This window comes from Somniosus microcephalus, chromosome 11 (assembly GCF_052327205.1).
Source record: "Somniosus microcephalus isolate GS21.2 chromosome 11, FLI_Smic_1.0, whole genome shotgun sequence".
Lineage (NCBI taxonomy): Eukaryota > Metazoa > Chordata > Chondrichthyes > Squaliformes > Somniosidae > Somniosus > Somniosus microcephalus.
Window position 1 is genome coordinate 81,376,911 of NC_140997.1, and position 25,664 is coordinate 81,402,574.

Below are 25,664 nucleotides of genomic sequence, written 5' to 3' on the forward strand. Positions count from 1 at the left end.
TATTTACTTTATCAAAACCCTTCATAATTATGAATGCCTCTATTAAATCTCCCCTTAACATTCTAGGAAGAGTAGGCCATTCAGCCCCTCAAGCCTGCTCTGCCATTCAATTAGGTCATGACTGATCTGTATCTTAACTCTGTCTACCCATCTTGGTTCCACATCCCTTAATACCTGTACCTAACAAAAATCTATCAATCTCAGTAGTTAAATTAGCCCTCGATTGTTTTTCTATCTTCTCCTTTACTGTGACATTAGCAGCAGCCTCTTGTTTGTGAAGACAGATGCCAAGTACTCATTTAGTACCTCAGCCATGCCCTCTGCCTCCACAAGAAGATCTCCGTCTTGGTCCTTAATTGGCCCCACCCTTCCTTTGACTATCCTTTTACTATTTACTATGAGATTAGGTTTACACCATATAAACAAATGAACCATGCATATTCAAGTTCTGCATTCTATATTGAACCAAACTGAAAATAAATTTAAATACTACTGTTCCTAATCGTATATAGCCAGCCTATTTCTAACTGAACATTGATAAGAATAAGTAAGGTATATTAAAGACCAGGCTTTGTACAGATGAATGCGAAGCTCGTCTCAAGGAGGCATACTTTTGGAATGAAACTGATAAAAGTAATGGACCATAACCATAATATTTGAGTTGACTTGGCTTTTTAAAAAATATTTTTCTTTACTTAAAGAAAGTACAGGTAGACTATCCTTTATCCGAAAACCTCGGGACCAGCCGAGTTTCGGATAAAGGAGAATTTTGGATTTCGGAAGGTGGGTCGGCGGGGGTCCGCGGGGGGTCGTGCGCACGACTTACGCTGACGCTCAGCGTAAGTCAGTCGGGGTCGGCGGGGTACGCCGGGGGGGGGGGGGGGGGGGGGAAATCGGCGGTTGTCGGGGCCGGCGGGGGGGGGGGGGGGGGGGTCGGCGGTTGTCGGGGCCGGCGGGTCGTGCGCACGACTTACCCTTTATCCGAACTTCCGAAACCGGAACCCTCTAAAAACCGAAGGTTTTTTCGTTCAGCGTAAGTCGTACGCACGACTTACGCTGAACGAAAAAACCTTCGGTTTTTAGAGGGTTTCGGTTTTCGGAAGTCCGGGTAAAGGGTAGTCTACCTGTAGTATCTTTGCCACATAATTTGATGATATGCTTATTTTGACATTTTTTTACATCACATTAATAAAAAACATGTTTATTATGTACTGCAACAGCCATAAACATTTTCCAAAGGTGATGATACTTTGCCACAATTTAGATATAACTTCAAATTGATTTCATTTGAGGTCATGTACCCTTGTGAGGGGGGCTGCAGCCTCTTCTTCCCCAACTTCTCCCCTTGCTGGCCCCTCATTGGCTAACACTAAGTTAGGAAGGACAAAAAGTACTGCAGATGGGAGCAGGAAGTTGCAAAGGGACATAGACAGATTAAATGAGTGGGCAAAACTGCGGCAAATGGAGTTCAATGTGGACAAGTGTGAGGTCATCGACTCTGGACCCAAGAAAGATAAATCGGAGCATTTCCTAAATGGTGAGAAACTAGGGACTGTAGAGGAGCAGAGAGATTTGGAAGTCCAAGTACAGAAATCATTAAAAGCCAGTAACAGGTACAACAGGAAATCAAGAAAGCTAAGCCTTTATCTCAAGAGGGCTAGAATACAAAGGGGAGGAAGTGATGCTTCAGTTATATGGAATCTTGGTCAGGCCACATCTGGAGTACTGCGTTCAGTTATGGGCACCGCACCGCAGGTAGGATATATTACCTTTGGAGGGGATGCAGCAGGGGTTTAGAGGGTTAAATTATAAGCATAGGTTGCATAGACAAGACTTGTATTCCCTTGAGTATAAAGATTGAGGGGTGACGTGATCGAGGAGTTTAAATTGTTAAAAGGATTTGATAGGGTAGATGTGGAGAAACTATTTCCTCTAGTGGGGGGAATCAAGAACAAGGGGACGTAATCTTAAAATTAGAGCTCTGCCATTCAGGAGCAAAATCAGGAAGCACTTTTTCATATAAAGGGTGGTAAAAATTTGCAACTCTGTCCCTCAAAAGGCTGTTGGTGCTGGTCAATTGGAGCTTTCAAGACTGAGATAGATCACCCTGCTGGGAGTGTATTATAGACCACCTCCCCCCACCCCACCCCCAAACAGCCAGAGGGAGATAGAAAAGCAAATATGTAGGCAAATTTCTGAGAAGTGCAAAAACAATAGGGCAGTAACAGTAGGGGATTTCAACTGCCCTAATTTTAACTGGGATAGAATCAGTGTAAAAGGTATAGAGGGCACAGAATTCTTAAAATGCATTCAGAGAACTTTTTAACCAGTACGTAGCAAGCCCAACAAGAGAGGGCGCAATTCTGGACTTAGTTTTAGGGAATGAAGCTGGGCAGGTGGAAGGGGTATCAGTGGGAGAAATCATAATTCAGTTAGATTTAGCATAGTTATGGAAAAGGACAAAAGATAGACTCGATTGGGGAAAGGCCAATTTTACTAAGCTGAGATGTGATTCAACAAAAGTGGACTGGAAATAGCTACTTGAAGGTAAATCTGTGTCAGAGCAGTGGGAGCCATTCAAGGAGGAGATAGTGAGGGTTCAGAGCAAATATGTTCCCAAAAAGAAAAAGGGTGGGACTCCCAAATCTAGAGCCCTCTGAATGTCAAGGGGCATGCAGCGTAAAATAAGGAAGAAAAGGGAAGCTTTTGTCAGATACCGAGAGCTCAATACTGTAGAAAGCCTAGAGGAGTATAGAAAGTGCAGGAGTGAAATTAAAAAGGAAATTAGGAAAGCAAAGATAAGGCATGAAAAAATATTTACAAGTAAAATCAAGGAAAACCTAAAGGTGTTTTAGAAATACATAAAGAGCAAGAGGATAACTAAGGGAAGAGTAGGGGCTATTAAGAGACGGAAGGAAGACACGAGTATGGTTCTTAATGAATACTTTACGTCTGTTTTCACAAAAGAGAGGGATAATGCAGACATTGTAGTTAAAGCGGAGGAGTGAGAAATATTAGATGAGATAAACACAGTGAAAGAGGAAATATTAAAGGGTTTAGCATCTTTGAAAGTAGATAAATCACCAGGCCCAGATTAAATGTATCTCAGATTGTTAAGAGAAGCAAGGGAGGAAATAGCAGAGGCTCTGACCATCATTTTCCAATCCTCTTTGGCTACAGGTGTGGTGCCGGGGGACTGCTAACATTGTACCATTTTTTTTTTTTTTTTTTAAAAAGGAAGAAAAGGATAGACTGAGTAATTACAGCCTAACCTCAGTGGTGGGCAAATTATTGGAAAAAAATCTGAGGGACAATATTAATCATCATTTAGAAAAGCATGAATTAATCAAGGACAGCCAGCATGGATTTGTTTAGGGAAGGTCATGTCTGATTAAGTTGACTGAATTTTTTGAGGAGGTAACAAAGAGAATCAATGAGGGTAGTCTACATGGATTTTAGCAAGGCTTTTGACAAGGTCCCACATGGCAGACTAGTGAGAAATGTAAAAGCCCATGGGATCCAAAGGAAAGTGGCAAGTGGGATTCAAAATTGGTTCAGTGGCAGGAAGCAATTGGTAATGGTCGACAGGTGTTTGTGTGACTGGAAGACTGCTTCCAGTGGGGTTCCACAGGGCTCAGTACTGGGTCCCTTGCTTTTGTGGTATATATCAATGATTTAGACTTCAATGTAGGGAGCATGATTAAGAAGTTTTCAGATGATACAAAACCTGGCCGTGTGGTTGATTGTGAGGAAGAAAGCTGTAGACTGCAGGAAGGTACCAATAGGGTGGTCAGGTGGGCAGAAAAGTGGCAAATGGAATTCAACCCGGAGAAGTGTGAGGTGGGGAGGGCTAACAAGGCAAGAGAATACACAATAAACAGTTGGATACTGAGAAGTGCAGAGGGACCTTGGAATGCATGTCCACAGATCCCTGAAGGTAGGACAGGTAGATAAGGTGATTAAGACATACGGGATACTTTCCTGTATTAGTCGAGGCATAGAATATAAGAGCAGGGAGGTTAGACTTGAACTGTATAAAACACTAGTTAGGCCACAGAGTACTGCACAGTGTTCTGGTCACAGGAAAGATGGGACTACACGAGAGAGGTTAGAGAGGAGATTTACGAGTTGTTGCCAGTTCTAGAGAATTTTAGCTATGAAGAAAGATTGGTTAGGCTGGGGTTGTTTTCTTTGGAACAGAGGAGGCTGAGGGGAGATTTAATTGAGGCGTCTAAAAGTAGGAGGGGCCTAAATAGAGTGAATAGGAAGAACCTATTTCCCTTAGTAGAGAGGTCAATAACCAGGGGGCATAGATTTAAAGTAATTGGTAGAAGGATTAGAGGGGAGTTGAGGAGAAGTTTTTTCATCCAGAGGGTTGTGGGTGTAAGAATTCGCAATAATTTACAGTTCGGAAGATTCATTTTTTTGATTAAAGGATCCCTGAGCGATGTGCTTTTAAATTTCCAGGGATAAAATGGCAGTCACCACATGGCCGAGACAAAGAGGCTTGGAATGCAGCTTTGTGTGTCTGGAAGTAAGGTTCAATGAAGACAAAGGACAATGCTTTGTTTACAAAGCAACTGAATGCTATTAGCATTTGTTTGTATATCGAGTGGATACAAAGGAAACTGCAGAAGAGACTTTTGCACCTTGAATGGGAATCGTTCAAGATTTGAATGGGTTTTAAATCACCCAGCGCTGGACAATAGAGCAGCTGTATCTCCCTTTTGTTATTGGACCCTTTTGGGTGGGGAATCTTGCACACAGCCCTTGCAAGGCAGAACGGCAGGGGGGCTCACCAGGTATAAAGATATATGCTGAAGCTATCTCGCTCTCTTGACTTCCTGGGACCATAGGTGAGCTCTCTCTCTCTCTCTCTCTCTCTCTCTTCGCTGGACCACATGTGAGCAGAGTTTCTGACTCAACAAGGCAACCTAGCAGGAGTTAAGGGGGGGGGGGGGGGGGGGGGGGAGATGGTGATTTAAGGGAATTGCTAAGATTGTTTAAATAACATTGTAGCCATTGTATCCCTCGTTTTCGCCATCTGCAACCCCCGTTATATAGTTTTACAATTTCACTGTGTTCGTGTGGGATAGTTTGATATTGTGATTATAGTTTCTTTTAGTTAATAAAGCCTGAATTTTTTCTCTCATCCAAACCACTTGTTCCGTTTTAATATCATTAATTATAAGTTCCTCCACTCAGAACTAAAGGAGGGGTAGCGATTCGAAACCGCTGTTTGTAAATTGGTTTAGAGTGCAGCAGCAAAAAGACTGCTGGCCAGGTAGATTACCTTAAACCAGTTTAAAAGAAGCCCCCGGAATCCTTACAGTGGGGGTCTGGAACTCACTTCCTGAAAGGGTGGTAGAGCCAGAAACCCTCATCACATTTAAAAAAGTACTTGGATGTGCACTTGAATGGCAGAGCAGACCAGAGGAACTGAAAGGAACAGGAGTCAGCCAATGGTCCTAGATTCCTCCTGCCTTAAAGAGTGAAAGCTGCTGTTGGCCAGCTTCGGGAAATGTAAAAGACCCACTGGAGACTAACCAACTGATTTTTAAAAATCTAACCCTCACCCTCCCCTCCCCTCCCCCAAGGCACGTTTGGTTATTATATCCCACAGCAGCAAGGTTGAAATGGGAAGTTAGTTGTATTGTCGCTTATTTACTGAGTTGGGGATGGTAACAGACCGGTCAACTAACCACGAAATGCAAGTCATATGCACTGTACCGTATATGCATTGTTATAAACTTTACAGTGATTTGAATATTTACATTTCTACTTTCATTAGGTTTTGTGCCAAATGCTTCGATTTTGTACAAAATAAATGAATGAATTGTACACTTACCAGAAAATAATTTTTGTGACACGTCTTTGATTCTTCTGATTTTAGTACTTCACCCAATGCATCATACAAATCATCTAGAGGCTCGGTGCTTGTGATTTCATGCTGCATTGAGAAGAAACATTTTATTTTGGTAGACATGATTTCTCAGAAAAATTAGATGAATAATATCCTACATAGAGGATGAGACCGGGAAATTAATGGTGGGAAATATGGAGATGGCAAAAACACTGAATGAATATTTTGTATCAGTCTTTACAGTAGAAGACACTAAGAATATCCCAACACTGGACAAACAGGGGGCTATGGGGGGAGGGGGGGGGGAGGAGCTAAACACAATCAAAATCACTAAGGAAGTGGTACTCGGTAAAATAATGGGACTCAAGGCGGGTAAATCACCTGGACCTGATGGTTTACATCCTAGGGTCTTGAGGGAAGTGGCGGTAGGGATTGTGGATGCATTGGTAATAATTTTCCAAAACTCCCTGGACTCAGCAAAGGTCCCGGCAGACTGGAAAACTGCTAATGTAACGCCCTTATTTAAAAAGGGCAGTAGACAGAAGGCTGGAAACTATAGACCGGTTAGCCTAACATCCGTGGTAGGTAAAATATTGGAGTCCATTATTAAGGAGACAGTAACAGGACATTTGGATAATCATAATTTAATAGGACAAAGTCAGCATGGTTTTATGAAGGGGAAGTCATGTTTGACAAATTTGCTGGAGTTCTTTGACGAAGTAACATATAGGGTGGATAAAGGGGAACCAGTGGACGTAGTGTATTTAGACTTCCAAAAGGCATTTGACAAGGTGCCACACAAAAGATTATTGCTTAAGATAAAAAATCACGGGATTGGGGGTAATATTCTGGCATGGATAGAGGATTGGCTATCTAACAGAAGGCAGAGAGTTGGGATAAATGGTTCATTCTCGGACTGGCAATCAGTAACTAGTGGTGTACCACAGGGGTCAGTGCTGGGTCCCCAACTCTTTACAATCTATATTAACGATCTGGAGGAGGGGACCGAGTGTAACATATCAAAGTTTGCAGATGATACTAAGATGGGAGGGAAAGTAGTGAGTGAGGAGGACATAAAAAACCTGCAAGGGGACATAGACAGGCTAAGTAAGTGGGCAGAGATTTGGCAGATGGAATACAAATACTGGAAAGTGTGAGGTTATGCACTTTGGCAGGAAAAATCGTAGAGCAAGTTATTATCTTAAATGGCAAGAAACTGGAAAGTACTGTAGTACAAAGGGATCTGGGGGTCCTGGTGCACGAAACTCAAAAGGTTAGTATGCAGGTGCAGCAAGTGATTAAGAAGGCCAATGGAATGTTGGCTTTCATTGCTAGGGGGATAGAATATAAAAATAGGGAGGTATTGCTTCAGTTGTACAAGGTATTGGTGAGACCGCACCTGGAATACTGCATACAGTTCTGGTGTCCATACTTAAGAAAAGACATACTTGCTCTCGAGTCAGTACAAAGAAGGTTCACTCGGTTAATCCCGGGGATGAGGGGATGGACATATGAGGAGAGGTTGAGTAGATTGGGACTCTACTCATTGGAGTTCAAAAGAATGAGAGGCGATCTTATTGAAACATATAAGATTGTGAAGGGGTTGGATCGGGTGGATTCGGGGAGGATGTTCCCAATGATGGGTGAAACTAGAACCAGGGGGCATAGTCTTAGAATAAGGGGCTGCTCTTTCAAAACTGAGATGAGGAGGAACTACTTCACTCAGAGGGTGGTAGGTCCATGGAATATGCTGCCCCAAAAAGCTGTAGAAGCTGCATCATTACATAAATTTAAAACAGAAATAGACAGTTTCCTAGAAGTAAAGGGAATACAGGGTTATGGGGAGCAGGCAGGAATTTGGACAGGAGTCCAGGTTCGGATCGGTCATGGCCCTGTGGGTAGCGGAGCGGGCCCAGGGGCCGTGTAGCCTAATCCTGCTCCTATTTCGTGTGTCTAATTCTGTTAGATTCAGGAGATGGTTCTGTGATAGTAGATTGGCTGTTAGGATCAGATCAGCCATGATCTTATTGAATGGCGGAGCAGGCTCGAGGGGCCGATTGGCCTACTCCTGCTCCTATTTCTTATGTTCTTATGTTAATAGGGAGAGTGAAATGGCCAGCCATGATGTGCATCATAAATAGCTTCACAGAAGCAGCCTAATGGTTAACGTATGGGTTACAAAGTCACAAACTGGTCACCTCAAAAGGGGCGATATTTATCATGGCCCAGAAATTCAGGTCGGGGGCTTCCCACGGGTGCAAGCCCCCGACCTGCACTTACCTTGCGCGCCGACCGTTGAGCTGTAGGGCCCCATAGAATTCCGCTCCGGGGCCTGGCCCAGCTGCTGGCGCGCTGTGCTTGCGTGTCCCAGGGGCGTAGTTAGTGCGATGCGTCCCCTGGGATCACGTGAGCCATGGGCAGCCAATCGGAGGAGGGAAAAGCCCATTCATAAGATTGACAGGTAGACCTGTCAAAACTTATAAATACTACGGGCCCAAAATAGCAGTAAACCTTCAAATAATTTTTTATTTTATTTTTTTTAAATCACACTTTTTAAATAAACTATAAATTACATTAAATAACTATTTTGAACAATAATTTAAATTTTTGAAATTTTTTTTATATTATAACGGGGCTAAAAATAAACTTACCTTGCTTTAAACTATTTAAAAATAATAAACCTGTGGAAAAAATGTTTTAATTTTAATTAATTGACCACTTACCTTGCAAAAAGCAGGCCTTACGCCTGCTTTTTAAATGTGTAAATCCTGCAGGCTTACCCTCCCGGGAAAACCTGTAAAAAAAACCTACGTTCAAAGCGCATGCGCAGCCTCTCCTGCGCGCGTGTTTGACCTCTGAACCGCTTCGTTCAGAGGAACGGAAGTGCCGGTTTCCCGCGCATGCACAGTGCATGCAGGAAACCGGCACTTCCATTCGGCATACGGGTGAGTACCCCGTGCGTACTCACCCGGGGAGAGCCGAATTTCTGGGCCCATATCTTGTGGTTGCCTGTGATATTCTATTTACAACACTTGTTGGAGGTTTGTAACTGAAAAATAAAATAATCAAATGTCATCTCTTATAAGTTCAGCTTTTATTTCCCGACACAAGCGATTCTTCAACCTGTCAAGTGTAGTTAGGAAAGATGTACCTTTTTAATTAGCTCAGCTAGAAAACATCTTCTGTACTTCACCGAAGGAGGATATTTATTGCAAAGAGGATGTAGAACTGTCTAACAAAATAATTAAGAAATGCAGATAAGTTATATTTCTTACAATATCAATTATACTACCATTTTTATAAATTGTGTTCAATGCAAACATCGACAGAAGCGAACCTTTTAACACATTGTGCTGTACTGCACTGCACATACCTGGCACATCACTCATTAAACAACAAGAAGTAATTTGAAGAAACATAATTGGAGTAAATGAATTGTGTTTTTGTTTGTTTGGGTTGTCGTTTAATCCTCTGGATTTCCTCAATTAAATAATATCTAATATTTATATTTTAAAAAAAAAGTGTGAACAGATACTTGAGTAAATGCAAGACCACAATCAAGAATCTTCAATTGTGTGTGTAATCTAATCATGGATTTCAGTCTTCATAGAAATGCATACAGAAAAGTTATAATGCTGAAACAGGCCATTCGATGTCAGTGTTTACTCTCCACGAGGAAATAGTTCGAATCAAATTTACCCATCCTGTTCGAATATCCCTTCATTCACCTATTCAACCTAATCTTGAATGTTGAGATAGTTTCTGACTTAACCACTAACTCTGGAGGTGAATTCTACAGCCTCATAATTCTGTGTACTGGTATTGGTGGTTATTTTGTAATTTTATATATGGCCATTTTATTTTATTGATGATTAGTTTTATGTCGTAATAGTGCAGACACCAAATATCAGTACACTCCATGTCCTTATGTGCTCACACTAACTGATTCCCAATTTTGATGTCAATACAGTCCCCATCACTTAAACCGTCCACATTTGAATCAGGCATTCGCTTATATCAGCCGAAAAAGGATATCCATTTGCATTAACGTCAATTTCAAAGTTGTCGGTTATAGCGTCTTAAGTGCTCTGTTTATTTCGGGCAGAAACAGCTGTGCTGACAAATTGTCTTCAAATTAAAGAGGATTTTCCACAAGTAGTATCGCATAACTCATCAGCAAAATGCTTTACACTAACGGCAAATTCTAGGATTCATAGATTTCTACAATTCCTCATCAGTAACTTCATAAATGTTGGTACAGATTTCACAGAGGTGCACAGCCACCGAGGCACTAACATCCCTTAGACTGTGCGCGTTGCAGCTGCGCGCATTTCAAACATAGCGTCTGCCTGCCTGTATCTGCGGATTAAAATCAGTTTTCCCCTTCTGCTACCGGATGCCGCTACTTCAGGAATCCAAAGTCTGCTACACGTTGTGCACAGGAATTTCTGATCCACTAAAACCACTGCCCACAGCATGCAGGAAAGTTTCAACTCCTCCAGAGCAGAATCGGAGAAGAACAGTGCTAGCATGAACTGGTACGGGGAAATCGGAGAAGAGTGCAGTCACTGATGTGAGTGAAGGGCTGAATTGGATTAATTGCAGACCATACCCCGTTATACCAACCATCGCATATAGCGAGCAAATCGTGTTCCTGCAAACATGCGCGCTATAAAGCGGTAGGTACTGTATTTAAAAAGTTTCCTGGGAAGTTCAATGACAGGCATATTTTTCAAGGCTTCCAACCCTGTAAGGATTCCTCTATCTGAGGAGAAACTTGGGTCTTTAAAAATAACTGAAAAATAAGCACTCAAGATTCTCTGAGAAAATATACAATCACATGAAGTTCAAGAATCTCAGTGGATAGTTACTCTGTTCCTCCATCTGGCAATCTGCGCCAGCAATGTGCACGACAGTTGCATAGTACATAGGCCTTGAATTTCCTCTCTATTTGCACCCGGAGACAAGCGTAATCGGGGCGCAAATCAATTACAGGGCCTAATAGATTGCGGAATTTTGGGCGTAAGCGAGTTCTGTGCGCAAATACAATACAATACACCCAAAACTCCTGTCTTTTATGCCCCCAACCTTCAAATATGAGTATCCTACAATTGCACTGGTTCGGTTCAGATTTCCGAGCACCTGTAGTCACCTGAAGCAGGTGCAAAACCAGCTGGCCCAGGAAGCATTGAAGACATTATCATCCGTTGTCGCTGTAGAAAGCCATTTAGTACAGGTTGAGCGTCCCAAATCAGGAATGTTCCGGACTCCGGGACGATTGGTGGCAGGGGTCCAGAATCTGTAAAATGTTCTGGAATCCAGACACCCCGAGGGAGGCTTACCAAAAACTGAAAAAAGCGCACCCTGGGCCCAGGCATTTCCGGACTCGGCACGTGTTTCTGATGTCCGAAGTCCAGAAATATCGCAACCTGGGCTCGGGCGTTTCCAGACTTCGGACATCAGAAACACGTTCCGAAGTCCTGAAAAACCCAAAAACCGGCTCGGCCTCAGTCCAGAGGTTGCCAGGTTCAGGACGCTCAACCTGTACTCGATTTTGGAATTAAAATTGGACCTTTTCTGGAGTTACCCCTGCTTTTTATCATTATTATGGAGGAAGAACAGAAAGAAGAGAAGAGAACCAAAGACAGGAGGCCTCAAGAATGAAGCACTACAAGTGGAAACAGCACCCTATTCAGATACCTAGAGGAGAGCATTCCAGGAGACGTCTGAGGATCTGTGCAATGGCTACAATTTACAAAAGGAGGCCAGCGTCCGATTGTGTGACTTGCTGAGGAGATGATTTAAAGCCCTAATTCAACCATAGCCTTAAATTGTAGAAACAAAGATGACCACAGCCCTCAAATTCTCCAAGTCTGGCTCCTTCCAGGCAGCCACAGCAGATCTGTGCCAGTTAGTCAAGTGACAATGGGACCTGCATTCAGCAAGTGACTGATGCTCTGTTCTGAAGGGCTGGAGTGTTTATTAAATTTGGAGTGCCTGCGGTGGAGCAAAGGCAGAGGGCAGCACGGTGGCATAGTGGTTAGCACTGTTGCCTCACAGCGCCAGAGACCCGGGTTCGAATCCGGCCTCGGGCGACTGTTCTGTGTGGAGTTTGCACATTCTCCCCGTGTTTGCGTGGGTTTTCTCCGGGTGCTCCGGTTTCCTCCCACAGTCCAAAGATGTGCGGGTTAGGTTGATTGGCTATGATAAATTGACCCTTAGTGTTAGGGGGATTAAATTCGTGGGGTTACAGGGATAGGGTGGGACATGTGTTGGTATAGGGGTTACGGGGATCGGGTGGGATATGTGTCGGTGCAGGCTCGATGGGCCGAAATGGCCTCTATCTGCACTGTGGGGTTTCTGTGATTTCTGTGATTCTGTGACACTGAACTGCTACAGGTTTGCTGACTGCTGAAGAACGCTGGGAGTGACTGACGGAACACAAGTGGAACTGAAGGCTCCCCTTCAGAACCTGCAAAGCTACATGAACAGAGATGGCTTCTGTGGTGTATGTAACTTGTTCCACCTTGAGAACTTAAACCTGTTCCACCTTAAGAGATGTACTACTTTCTCTGGCTGCTGTATACGGTAATACCGGTGGTGACCACACCGGTATATAAGTGCTGTGTAGTAATTTGCTGAGTAGTTCAGCCCTGACCTTCGACTAGTAAAGACCTGTTAAAGTTATTCTTGTGGTCTGTGTGCAGTGATTCATATTAACCATAACTGGAACACACAGACTTAACAGTGGCGACGAGTACGATCTTACCCTGCGGCAGAGATACATCCAAGGCAGTTTAACGGGCGTCGAGAAGAGGCATCCGCCCTCATCATCCTGCTGAGAAAAGACTCGGGTCTGAAGAGCAAAGGAAGAATCCTGACACGAAGCCTTCCATCAGCGACAGGCAGTGATCATCCCTTCTACCACGGTGGTGGGTAAGCCGATCAGCGACGAGCAGCAAGTCGGCCACGTTGGCTGTGGAGTAGGGGGAGGGAAAACGGAGGATATAAGGGCGGAGAACTCGACCACGGCCGGGGAAAAGAGCCGGACAGAAGTCGGGGCCAGAGGCGCTGCGACTGGGGCAGCGTAAGGCACGGGAGCCACGGTGAATGCAAACGCAGCCGGTGTAAAAGACCGGGCTGCAAGCGGGCTGGGAGACGCAACAGCGTCGAGAGAGAGCTCAACCACGACCGGTGAAAGAGGCCGGGCAGCTACCGAGGCCGCGCGGCGCAGCGACCGGGACAGCGTAAGGCGCGGGAGAAAATTTAAAAAAAAAGAGAACTCAGCCGCAGCCGGTGGAAAGGACCGGACTGCAAGAGGGGCTGGGAGGCATGAATTGAGAACCGCTGGGGAGGCGCGAACGGCAGCAATACGGCAATCGCTATTACAGCCAGCAGGGGAGAAAGGCAAACGCGGGAAGCCACCATTTTCGTAGGCGGGGGAAGAAGACAAGCGTGGGAAACCGCCATTTTAAAAACGCATAGAAGTTTATTGTAAAGCAAATAAGATATCAGATGAGGATAAAGCACTAACCTTATTAAACTTAATGGATGCGAAGACATACGGGCAATTGAAACACCTTCTATCACCAGAGAAACCGGCGGATAAGACTTTCGCGGATATTGTTACCGTCCTGAAAAATCATTTAAGCCCCACGCCGCTGATGCTAGCGGAACGATTTAAATTTTACAGCAGAAAGATGAAAGCAATGCTGAATTTTTAATTGAATTGCGTAAGCTAGCAAAGTACTGTCAGTTTGGAACAGGACTAACAGATGTGCTAAGAGATAAATTTGTGTGTGGATTGTTAAAAGAGACACAAAAGCGACTGCTTGAGGAGAATGAGCTGACGCTTGATAAAGCTGTCGCTATGGCAGCATCGCACGAAGCGAGAGGCACGGCGGTAATGCAGCTACGGTAACCGGAACTCAGCACAAATCAAATGGTCTTGGGTACAGTAAAATGTTATCGTTGTGGAAAGACAACGCACGATCAGAACCAGTGCTGGTTCAAAAATAAGGAATGCAGAAAATGTGGCAGGCTTGGTCACATAGCTAAAGTATGCCGGTCAGGAGAGAAGACCAGCAACAAAAAGTCACCGCAGGGAAAGTACAGAAAGGTACACAAGGTGACAGAGAACAGTTCGAATGAACAGAAGTCAGATTCAGACGCCAGCAGTAATGAACTGGGTAGCTTAAGAGTACACAACGTTGGTAAGGAAGCAGACCTCCAGACAATTTGGGTCACACTTCAGATAGCAGGAGTCCAAGTGAAGATGGAATTGGACACTGGATCGGCATTGACGGTCATGAATAAGAAAGATTACAAAAGGTTATTCCAACATATTCCCCTACGGGATACGGAGATTGTATTGAAAACATACACGGGGTAAAGAGTATACCCCATCGGAAAGACAGAGGTAAAGGTGGTCCACAAGGGCAAAGAAAGCCGAGGAATGGACTTATGTGCTACCTGAAGGAGGTCCACCACTACTGGGACGGGAGTGGATTAGAAAAATGAATATGGACTGGCATTCCTTAAAAGCACTAACGGTAGATGCCAGGGAAACAGATGTCAAACCTAAACGATTGTCCAGAATATTGGACGATGCTAAAGAGGTGTTCCAGCAGGGACTGGGAACATGGAGAGGAATTACGGCAAACATCAAGATTGAAGAACATGCACAACCAAAATTTTTTAAAGCCAGACCGGTACCCTATGCGATACGACCTGCTGTGGAAGCGGAGCTGGAAGCGCTAGAACGTTCAGGAGTACTGTCTAAGGTAGACTGGAGTGAGTGGGCTACGCCCATTGTTCCCGGTGATGAAACGTCCTTCGAGCAACAAGCTGGGAGAACCAGGGAAGGTTCGCATCTGTGGAGATTTCAAGATCACTGTTAATCCGGTGCTTCACACGGTGCAGTATCCGCTTCCGCGGATTGAGGATATCTTCGCTTCATTGTCGGGCGGGAAACACTTCACCAAGATAGACCTGGCGCAGGCGTACTTACAGATGGAAGTTGAGGAAGAGTCACGCCAGTACCTCACGATCAACACGCATAGAGGCTTGTACCGGTATAATAGACTGGTTTTTGGAGTGGCATCGGCTCCAGCAATTTGGCAGAGGGCCATGGAGCAGGTATTACAGGGAATTCCAGGCACACAATCTTACCTGGACGATATTCTGATTACAGGAGAGGGTGACAAGGAACACCTCGCAAATTTGGAACTGGTGCACATCAGATTGAAAGAATATGGACTTCGAGTTAATCGGCAGAAATGTGAGTTCTTTCAGAAGCGGATCTCGTACTGTGGCCATGTCATTGACCAGGAGGGACTTCATAAGTCTCCTGACAAGATCGAAGCGGTTGTGAAGGCTCCCGCTCCGGTTAATGTATCTCAGTTGAGGTCGTTCCTAGGATTGATTAACTATTACCATAAGTTTCTGCCAAATTTATCCACGGTACTGCACCTGCTGAACGCTCTTTTGCAGAAGGGAGTACCATGGGAGTGGAGCGAGGACTGTAAGAAGGCCTTTCGCAAAAGCAAGGAATTGATAACCTCAGAGGAAGTGTTGGCTCACTTCAACCCAACACTGCCTATTCGTTTGGCTTGTAATGCTTCTCCATATGGTATTGGGGCAGTACTCTCACACAAGTTGCCAAATGGCACGGAGAGGCCAGTCGCGTTCGCATCCAGATCATTGACCTCCGCTGAGCGCAACTATGCTCAGATAGATAGGGAGGCTCTCAGCCTTGTGTGGGGAGTAAAGAAGTTTAATCATTACCTGCAGGGCCAAAAGTTTACGCTTCTAACAGACCATCAGCCGTTGGTATCCATTTTTAACCCTAAGAAGGGTGTGTCGGTGATGACAGCACAGAGACTCCAGAGATGGTCCCTTTTCCTAGAGGCACATCAATATCAGATAGAATTCAAAGGTACAAAGCAGCATGGTAATGCTGATGGGCTGTCGCGCCTGCCACTACCTGAAGAAGAGACAACGAAGGTTGACCCTGTTGAGTTATTTCACTCGACCATCGAGTGTTTACGAGTCACCAATGCAAGTATTGAAAGAGAAACCAGGAACGGCCCGACACTGTCCCGAGTCTACGAGGTGACAGTGAAGGGATGGCCAGCACATGGTGATTCTCTGTTACCGGCATTCTCGGCAAGACGAGGCCAGCTGTCCGTCTGTCAAGGAACATTGATGTATGGAACGAGAGTGATTATTCCTCCTAAGTTAAGGGAAAGAGTTCTAAAGGAACTGCATGAAGGTCATCTGGGGGGAGTCAAGATGAAAAGCCTTGCTAGGGCTTGTGTGTGGTGGCCGGGTATCGACCAACAGATAGAGGAGCTGACGAAAAGCTGCTCAGGGTGCCAAAAAGTGCAAAATGCACCTCCGATTGCACCGCTGCATCCATGGGAATGGCCTTCAGCCCCATGGCAACGCGTATTGACTTTGCTGGTCCATTCATGGACTCCATGTTTCTAATTGCGGTGGACACACATTCTAAATGGCCAGAAGTGATCAAGATGACTACCACTACTTCAGAAAAGACAATTGCGGTGTTGAGAACGATATTCGCAAGGAACGGATTGCCAGAACAAATATGTTCCGACAACGGACCACAGTTCGTGTCAGAAGAATTCCAAAAATTCTTAAAGAAGAATGGGGTGAAACATTATACCTCTGCCCCATATCATCCGGCTACAAATGGGTTGGCCGAGAGATTTGTACAAACATTCAAAAAGGCAATAAAGGCCATGAGCGAAGATCAGATTCCACTACAACATAAGGTGGACAAGTTTCTACTGGCATATCAAAACGCCGCTCATGCAGTGACAAACCAAAGTCCTGCCATGATGTTTTATAACAGGAGGTTGCGGTCCAGGTTGGACTTGTTAAAACCAAATGTGCGGAGGGAAGTTGAAAACAAACAGTTCCAGCATATAAATAACAAGACCACTCGGAGTTTCAAGGTAGGACAACCAGTGTTGGCCAGGGACTATGGAACCAAGAAATGGCAATCCGGAACAATTCGGGCCAGACAAGGACCCCTGATGTACACGGTAGATGTTGGTAAAAATGTAATACGGCGTCATGCTGACCAACTGGTAGAATCGAGAACAAGGGTCAAACCCATGGTTACGACAGAGACAACCGTGGAAGAAGTTAGTGAACCTGAAGCATCTACCTCGGCAGTGAATGTACCTGATGATGATGTCCAAGACATAAGAGACCAACTAGAGGAGTCACCTCGGCAACAAGAATCAGAGACCCCTGAAAGGTGTTATCCAACTCGAATCAGGAGGCCTCCTGAGAGACTGAACCTTTGAACTGTTTCTACATGAAGTTGTATATGTATATATGTTATTATGTTATGTTAAATGGGGATATAACTGTTAAGCTAAAAAGGGAGGATTGTGGTGTATGTAACTTGTTCCACCTTGAGAACTTAAACCTGTTCCACCTTAAGAGATGTACTACTTTCTCTGGCTGCTGTATACGGTAATACCGGTGGTGACCACACCGGTATATAAGTGCTGTGTAGTAATTTGCTGAGTAGTTCAGCCCTGACCTTCGACTAGTAAAGACCTGTTAAAGTTATTCTTGTGGTCTGTGTGCAGTGATTCATATTAACCATAACTGGAACACACAGACTTAACAGCTTCCACTCCCTCAACATGCAGATAGTCTGTGATGCCCAGCTGCACATTTTGCATGTGAATGTGCAGCACATGGGTGCCTGTCACAATGTGTTCATTGTGCGCAATTTGGTTATCGCAAGCATGCTCAGGAGATGGGGGCCCAGTGAAAGGATGGATAATGTGTGACGAGGATTACCCCCACTACCTTGGCTGATGATGCCCTTTCACGCCCACAGAACTAAGTGGAGGAGACAGAAGTACAATTAGCTGCAATCATCGCAATCAGAAAGGGAGTCAGGCACAGCTCTCAAATTTGAAAGTTGCATTATTACAAAAGTGTTTCATAACTTCAAATGCAAACTATTACAAATAAATACAAATGTTGACTGAAAAAGTTAAACTATACTTAGAAAATTGAGAATTTTGCATAACTAGACAGAGAAATGTATTTAAATTACAAGTGTTTTATTGCAATGTTGAACTCTTAGAAATTTTAACTATTTACAAGAAAATACCTTTAAAATCAACAATTATAAACATTACAAACCGTTGGAAACCAGTGTGGTGCTAATGCCTCGAGCTGCAGCAGCATACATTTGGACCGCACCTCTTGTCCTTCACTATGGTCTTGATTTGAAGCCCCAGCGATCACTCTGCTGGGTGGAATGATGGCAAGTCAGATCCCGCAAGGCCTGAAGCCACAACTTATCACACCCTCCAGTTTGTCACCTAAAGCCTCAAGACCAGAGGTCTGTGCTTCCATCAATGTAGTATCCCCAACTACTGTATTGGTTCTCACAGCTCTAACATCACTTGCTGAGGCCAAACCTGCAAGAAACTCCATGTTGCTGCTGGTGGATCCCAGAGTCCTCACACCCCTGAGGCTCCACCAACAGGCCTTTCCAACCATCAAGTCACACTCTACTGATTCAGCAGTTCTTCGTCACCGTCTAGCAGGTCTTTCTGGAGAGGTTGACCATACCTGCCTCCGGACCGCACACAAGAACTGGGACGTGGGGGAGCTGAGAAGACAGTTATGCCTTCCCCTCTATTTCATCCAGGAGGGCATTCAGGTTGTTAAAAGCCCTTTTCCTGGCAACCTTCTCCTGTGATTCAGTAGTCATCTGTGAGAAAGGAAACGTTTGAGACAATTGAGAGTCTCTACACAGCAACATAAATGAACTTAAAAATCTTTACGACAGAGCTGTGTGCTGCTTACCTTGCACTCCCCAGTTTAATTCTGCGGGAAACCTTTTTCCTCCAACTTTTATAGTTCTCCACCAATGAATCTTGAGGCGCCATCGATTCTGTTCCAATTACATTTGAAGTACGCTGGACAATTATATGGATTGACACCTATCTAACCCCCTCATCTCAAATTACACTTAACGTAATGGAAATCCAGTATTGTATACCTGCCGCAAAATTTGTTGCAATAAAGTGGAATCTTTGCTGTTCCTCAACCTTTCTTCAAGCTCCTAAAAAAAATTAAAAATAAAATTAAAAGTTGAAGTTTTGAAACACTTCATTCATAAAGCAACAGGGACCATAAGGCAACGCCATCTAGCAAAAAGAAACGTCAAAGTTACAAAGCACAACGCCACAAGAGCAACAGCAACAGCAACAACCTGAGGGAAGGAGAATGAAGGAAATAAATGAGGTGGGAGGGCGCTACCTGGCACCATCAGCCCGCCGAGTCACCGTACCATACTCGGTTTAAATGTCGCAGCGAGCGAGCACGGCCCTCACAGCTTACTCACCGCCATCGGCAGGCCGTCCAGGCGGACCATAGCGAAGAAGGAACGCTGCAAACCCAGCACCAAACTCCGCTCGGCCTGCTCCCGCCAGCCGAGCCCGGCACTCGGGGTCTCCAGCGAGCGGCCGGCGCTCATCGCCCAATTACGGACTCTGTAATCACTCACTGTCTCCCTCTGTAATCACCGCCTTCCTCTCACTCCCTCCCAGTGTAATCACCGCTTTCCTCAGTCCCTGCTTCACTCTCCGATCACCACCTTCCTCTCAGTCCCTCACTCTGTAATCACCGCCTCCCCTCTCCTCGGCTCGCTCCCTCCCACAGCAGCACTGCCGGATCACCGGCCAGCCACCGGCAGCACTGCCGGGTCAGGATCAGAATGAGTAGAGACTGGGGGCTGGGCCTAGGTGCTGGAGGGTCTGTGGGAAAGAGAGACTTGTATTTCTACAGCGCCTTTCACAACCTCAGGACCTCCCAAAGCGCTTTACAGCCAATGAGGTACTTTTGAAATGGAGTCACTGTTGTAATGTGGGATAATGACCAGATAATCTGTTTTTACTGATGTTGATTGAGGGATAAATGTTGGCCAGAAGAACTCCCCTGCTCTTCTTTGATATAGTGCCATGAGATCTTTATGTCCGCCTGAGAGAGCAGACGGGGCCTCGGTTTAACATCTCATCTGAAAGACGGCACCTCCGACAATGCAGTGCTCCCTCAGCGCATGCCTGGAGTGTCAGCCTAGATTTCTGTGCTCAAGTCTCTGGAGTGGGACTTGAACCCACAACCTTCTGACTCGGAGGCGAAGAAGTGGTAACCATGTTGCTGGGGTGACTGGTGACTGACCGTGACCGCAATGTAGCTGGAGAATGACTAACCGTACCCTCGAGTTAGTTGTGAGAGGAGCAGTTGGCTCTGTTCAAATGCCAATCATTAGATGTAAATAAAAGGTGAACTGGGAGGCGCGGCAAATGTTCAGTGACATCATATAGAAAGGAACAAGCCCCGGGGGTTGTTGATTGATTACTGGAAAATAAATAGTCTTTACCTTCCAGTGTAATTTTCTTGTTGCGCACTCTTAAAACAAATAAACTGTAACTAATAAAACTTTAAAAGAACCTTAACAAATTAAATTAAAATTTCATTGGCCGGGGTGATGATGCACTCCAGTCCCCGCGGCACCCACTGGTCACGGAAGGCCTCAAGTGTGCCAGCAGACACCGTGTGCTCCATCTCCAGGGCCGTGGAAGAGAGGCAGGCAATTGGGCCGAACGACCCCTACCTTCCAGTGTAAAGAGACTTCCTCCACTCACATAAGGTTGGCATCCCTCCCAGATTGGGTCATGGCTCTCCCGGGCGTTGCTCCTCGCAGCTCGGGAGATTTTGTGCTTTAAATTTCCAGCCACAGTAGTGGCCCCCCTTGCTCCGTTATGTCACCCAGCAGAGGGTTAGGGGCTGCCACAGAGAGCCAGGAACGACTTGTGTACTGGGTACAGTCAGGAGTGAATGGGCTCGGGAGACTGGGGAATGGGGGTCAGAGAAGAGGGAGAGAGAGGAAATTGGGATCGGGGAGAAAGAGAGGAATGGTGGTCAGGGATAGGGGATCAGGGGAGAGACTAAATGGGTTTGGGAAAGAGGAATGGGGGTTGGTGGGGAGAGAGGAATGGAGGTTGGTGGGGAGAGAGGAATGGAGGTTGGGGAGAACTAGAGCCTGGGGAAGAGAGGGGGAATGGGGATCGGAAGGAGAGAGGGACATTGGGAGCCATGGTAATTGAGGTTCGGGAGGGCGGGGGAGTGACGGCGACTGGGGGAAGGGATGGGCATGAGGAACAGCATTTCCTGCAGAACCGGGATCAGCAGCAGCAACAGGTGAGTGGGAGTGACACCAAGAGATGAGCAGCCAGTAAAGGGGTGAGTGAAAGCTGGGGATTTTACTATGGGTACACAGTGAAAGATTGTTTCCCCGATAAGCGAATGGGGAACAAGGGGACGGAGACTGGGGATTCTCACTGGAAGTACTAAAGGCGAAGGGAGAAGAAAGGTTCTTAAGCTGAGAGCTTTAGACCATGGGATGCTTCACCACAAGTGGCTATTGAGGTAGAGACTAGAACAACATTTAGAATGGGATTAGTATTTGAAAATGAGGAATATAAAATGAGCTGGGAGGAATGGGGTTACAGGAGAGAGCTTCAGTACCAGCACATGGGCTCCTCCTGTGCTGTAATTTTTTTATCTTTGTGCAATCTCTCGGTTTGGTTCAGGTCGGTCAGTCCTGGATGGTTTTGACAGGTGAGGTCCAAGTACAGATCGGCTCTGACTGAGGCACCCAGTTCAGAGTTATCACCTTCACACACAACCTTTGTCCAAACCAGTGTCCGTGGAGATAGGGAGAGAGATGGTGCCTATTAAAAGTGGCATTGACTGGGGAGCCTGGCCACACCTTGTGCAATGCAGGGGAATCTGGCTGTAGTTACAGGCAATGTTCTCTCTAATTTTTTGGGGGGATGCACGGCCCCTTTAACAGCAACACCACCACCTTCAAGTTCCCCTACAAGTCACACACCATCCTGACTTGGAAATATATCGTCGTTCCTTTATCGTCACTGGGTCAAAATCCTGGAACTCCCTCCCGAACAGCACTGTGGGATTACCTTCACCACACGGACTGCAGCGGTTCAAGAAGGTGGCTCACCACCACCTTTTCAAGGCCAATTAGGGATGGGCAATAAATGCTGACCTTGCCAGCAATGCTCACATCCCATGAATGAATTAAAAAAATTGATGGAGTCGTACATTTATGGGTTGATAAACTGGTTTTAAAATTATTTTTTGGAAAGCTAGTGATAAATAATACATGTTTAAGGGTAGATTCTATCAATTTGTGTTCCTGACCGGGTGCACTGACCCTCCATGCACAGATTCCGATTATGAACTCCTAATGGATAAAGCTCAGCAATGGGAGTCTGAGCTCGTAATATCTCCCTTATACAGCATCATTACAGGGGTTCAGATCCAATAATTAATTGTGGGGTACACAGATTGCAGTCAGGTTATAGCAGGGCATCATTTGACAGGAACAGTAGCATAGTGGTTATGCTGCTGGACTAGCAATCCACAGGCCTGGCTAATGATCCGGAGACATGAGTTCAAATCCCACCATGAATTTAAATTCAGTTAATTAAATAAATCTGGAATGAAAAGCTAGTATCAGTAATGGTGACCCTGAAACTATTGGATTGTCGTAAAAACCCATCTGGTTCACTAATGTCCTTTAGGGAAGGAAATCTGCCGTCCTTACCTGGTCTGGCCTATATGTGACTCCAGACCCACAGCAATGTTGCTTGACTCTTCACTGCTCTCTGAAATGGCCCCAGCAAGCCACTCAGTTTCATCAAACTGCTACTTAAAACAATAAGAATAAAACCAAATGGACCACCCGGCATCAACCCAGGCATCGGATTCGAACGCAGCAAAGGCACACCCAGCCCAGTCAACGCTGCAAAGTCCTGCTCACCAACATCTGGGGACGTGTCAAAATTGGGAGAGCTGTCCCACAGACTAGTCAAGCAACAGCCTGACATAGTCTCACGGAATCATATCTTTCAGCCAACATCCCAGACTCCTCCATCAGTATACCTGTGTATGAGCTGTCCCACCAGCAGGACAGGCCCACCAGAGGCGACAGCACAGTGGTAAATGGACGAGAAGAAGTGGCCTTGGGAGTCCTCAACATCTTCAGCTGTTTCATCAATGAACGTCCCTCCATCAGAAGGTCAGAAGTGGGGATGTTCGCTGATGACTGCTGCACAGTGTTCAGTTGCATTCGCAACTCCTCAGATAATGAAGCAGTCCGTACCCGCATGCAGCAAGACCTGGACGACATTCAGCTTTGGGCTGATAAGTGGCAAGTAACATTCGCGCCACACAAGTGCCAGGCAATGACCATCTCCAACAAGCGAGAGTCTAACCACCGCCCCTTGACATTCAGCAGCATTACCATCGCCGAATCCCCCACCATCAACATCCTGGGAGCCACCATTGACCAGAAACTCAACTGGACCAGCCACATAAATACTGTGGCAACAAGAGCAGGTCAGACTGGGTATTCTGCGGTGAGTGTTTCACCTCCTGACTCCCCAAAGCCTTTCCACCCTCTACAAGGCACAAGTCAGGAGTGTGATGGAGTACTCTACACTTGCCTGGATGAGTGCAGCTCCAACAACACTCAAGAAGCTCGACACCATCCAGGACAAAGCAGCCCGCTTGTTTGGCACCCCATCCACCACCTTAAACATTCACTCCCTCCACCACCGGCGTACCGTGCCTGCAGTGTGTACCATCTACAAGATACTAAACTGGTTTTAAAATTAATTTTCAGAAAGCTAATGATAAATATTACAGATTTAAGGGTAGATTCTATGAATTTGTGGTCCTGACAGGGTGCGCTGACCCTTCATCGCCAGATTCCCATTATGAGCTCCCAATGGGTGAAGCTCAGCATGCAGGTCTGAGCTCGTAATATCTCCCTTATACTGCATTATTACAGGGGTGCAGGTCCAATAAATAATCGTGGGGTACATTGCAATCAGGAGTATCAGTTGTACCAGGGCGTAATTTTTTTTCGGAGTGACTATTGACAACACGGCCAACCTGCATCATCGGTGACGTTACAATGCGCTCCAGTGATGTCCCAATGAGCTCCAATTATGTCACAATAGCTATTGATATCACAGCCGGCTCTGCATTGCACTATTGACACCGCACGATTTGGGGTTTAGGATTATGGGTTTGGGGTTAGTGTTACATTTCTCTATTTCTTTTCTGAAGGTGCTGGTTCCCTTTCTGTGATATGGTCATCCTCTAGCACCAGGCCCAAGGGGCCATTGTTCAGGTATTAGCTTTGATAGTGATTGGCATTGGGCTATTTGACCATGGTGGCCATCTTTGAAAAGCTTGTTCCTGTACATACTCCCCCAGCAGGATTTTCAGGGCAGCTGCCAGCAGCAGGAGCCCTGCCCGATCTCCCTCACCCAGAGAGGCTCTGAAGCCAATTGTAGCGCCCATAACGTCCTTGACATGTGAGTCATATCAGCAGAGGTCAGGGATCAAACCTGGGGTGGTCCTATTCCTGGATGGCTCAGCATTTCACTGGGCAGATGCACTGAGTCATGGACGGAGCTGCTAGCAGTAACATTTTGTATTACTTTTGATTTGAATAAACAAAATTCATTGTATTTGTTCAGTACAGTGGATCTCCCATCGGTGTAATGGGATTGAGAGTGAAATGACAGGGGGTTGTGATACCATCACAAATGGCTGTGATACCATCAGAATGTACCAATAAACTAAGGGGGAACCCCAGGGAGAGCAATGTTTTCTCAGCTGTGGCGTAATTTCTGCAACTGTGGTTGAGTTAGAATCAAATCAGGAGCACATGGTAAATGGAGTTGAGGTACAGATCAGCCATGATTTAACTGACTGGTGGAACAGGCTGGAGGGGCTGAATGGCCTCCTCTTGTTCCCCTGTCCAGTGGCTGTAAAGACCCTTTCAGTCTATCTATACTGGAGCCTATAAATTACTGTTGCCTATTTATCTGGCATTCCTCTGTCTGCTATTTTAGCGGAACCATTTAAGATATACTTGTTACTGCCGGCTTCAAATCAACAGCCAGAGGACTGTGTTAACACTTCGTCAGCTGGTATCACCGACTGTCACTTCCAGGCTGTTGCCTCTGATACACCCTCTTTAGTCAAAGATCTATCCATCTCCCACTTGAATCTGCCGACACTCTCCACCTCCAGTGTGTCGCTGGGCAGTTTATTCCACACATTCTCCGCCCTCAGTGTGAGGTCATTGAATCGAAACTGTCTGTTCACCTGTTAATCTTCTGATCTTGAGCCTCCTGGTTGCAGAGTTTGTGATTCTGTCAATCAATGTATTCATTCTCAGTTTATCTCTAACCATTCGATAAAGTCTCCCCCGAGTCGCCTTTACTCCAGTATAAACATCTCCAGCTTCCTGAAACTCTTCTTGTAGCCTAAGTGCCTTAAAAAGAAAGAGCTTAAATTTACGTAGCACATTTTACATCCTCTGGACATCCTAAAGCTCTTCACCACCAATCAATTACTTTTGAAGGGCAGTCACTCTTTTTGTAGGCCAACACAGTAGCCAAGTTGCACACAGCAATGTCCTAGAAATAGCAAACAAAATGAATGACCTGTTTTGGTTGAGGGATGAATGTTGGCCAGGATACCAGGTGAACTCTCCATCTTTGAATAGTGCCCTGGGATCTTTTATGTCCACCTGAGAGGGTAGACGGGGCCTTGGTCTAACATTTCATCCGAAATACGGCATCTTTGACAGTGTAGAGCTCCCTCAGTACTGCACTGGAATGTCAGCTTA

The 25,664-nt window shown here is 45.5% G+C and overlaps 1 protein-coding gene and 1 long non-coding RNA gene across 6 annotated transcripts in view; one reads left to right on the top strand and one right to left on the bottom strand.

Moving 5' to 3' along the window:
* Positions 1–19,403, bottom strand: part of eef2kmt (eukaryotic elongation factor 2 lysine methyltransferase) — a 73,950-nt gene extending 54,547 nt beyond the window's left edge. The window contains exons 1-4 of one of the 4 annotated variants that reach the window (XM_086000909.1): positions 19,272–19,403; positions 18,927–18,989; positions 9,015–9,095; positions 5,849–5,950 (exon numbers count right to left, since the gene is read on the bottom strand). In XM_086000909.1, the coding sequence (XP_085857035.1) occupies positions 5,849–5,950; positions 9,015–9,095; positions 18,927–18,989; positions 19,272–19,403 (378 nt within the window). Of the gene's footprint in view, positions 1–5,848; positions 5,951–9,014; positions 9,096–18,058; positions 18,636–18,730; positions 18,907–18,926; positions 18,990–19,271 lie in introns of those variants that run through there. The other 3 variants (XM_086000910.1, XM_086000912.1, XM_086000911.1) reach the window with 3 other exon arrangements.
* A 271-nt stretch (positions 19,404–19,674) lies between these two features.
* The window catches only part of LOC147110688 (uncharacterized), a 72,121-nt gene continuing 66,131 nt past the window's right edge, over positions 19,675–25,664 (top strand). For both annotated transcript variants that reach the window (XR_015079973.1, XR_015079972.1), the window contains exon 1: positions 19,675–19,762. This is a non-coding gene — a long non-coding RNA (uncharacterized LOC147110688). The remainder of the gene's footprint in view (positions 19,763–25,664) is intronic.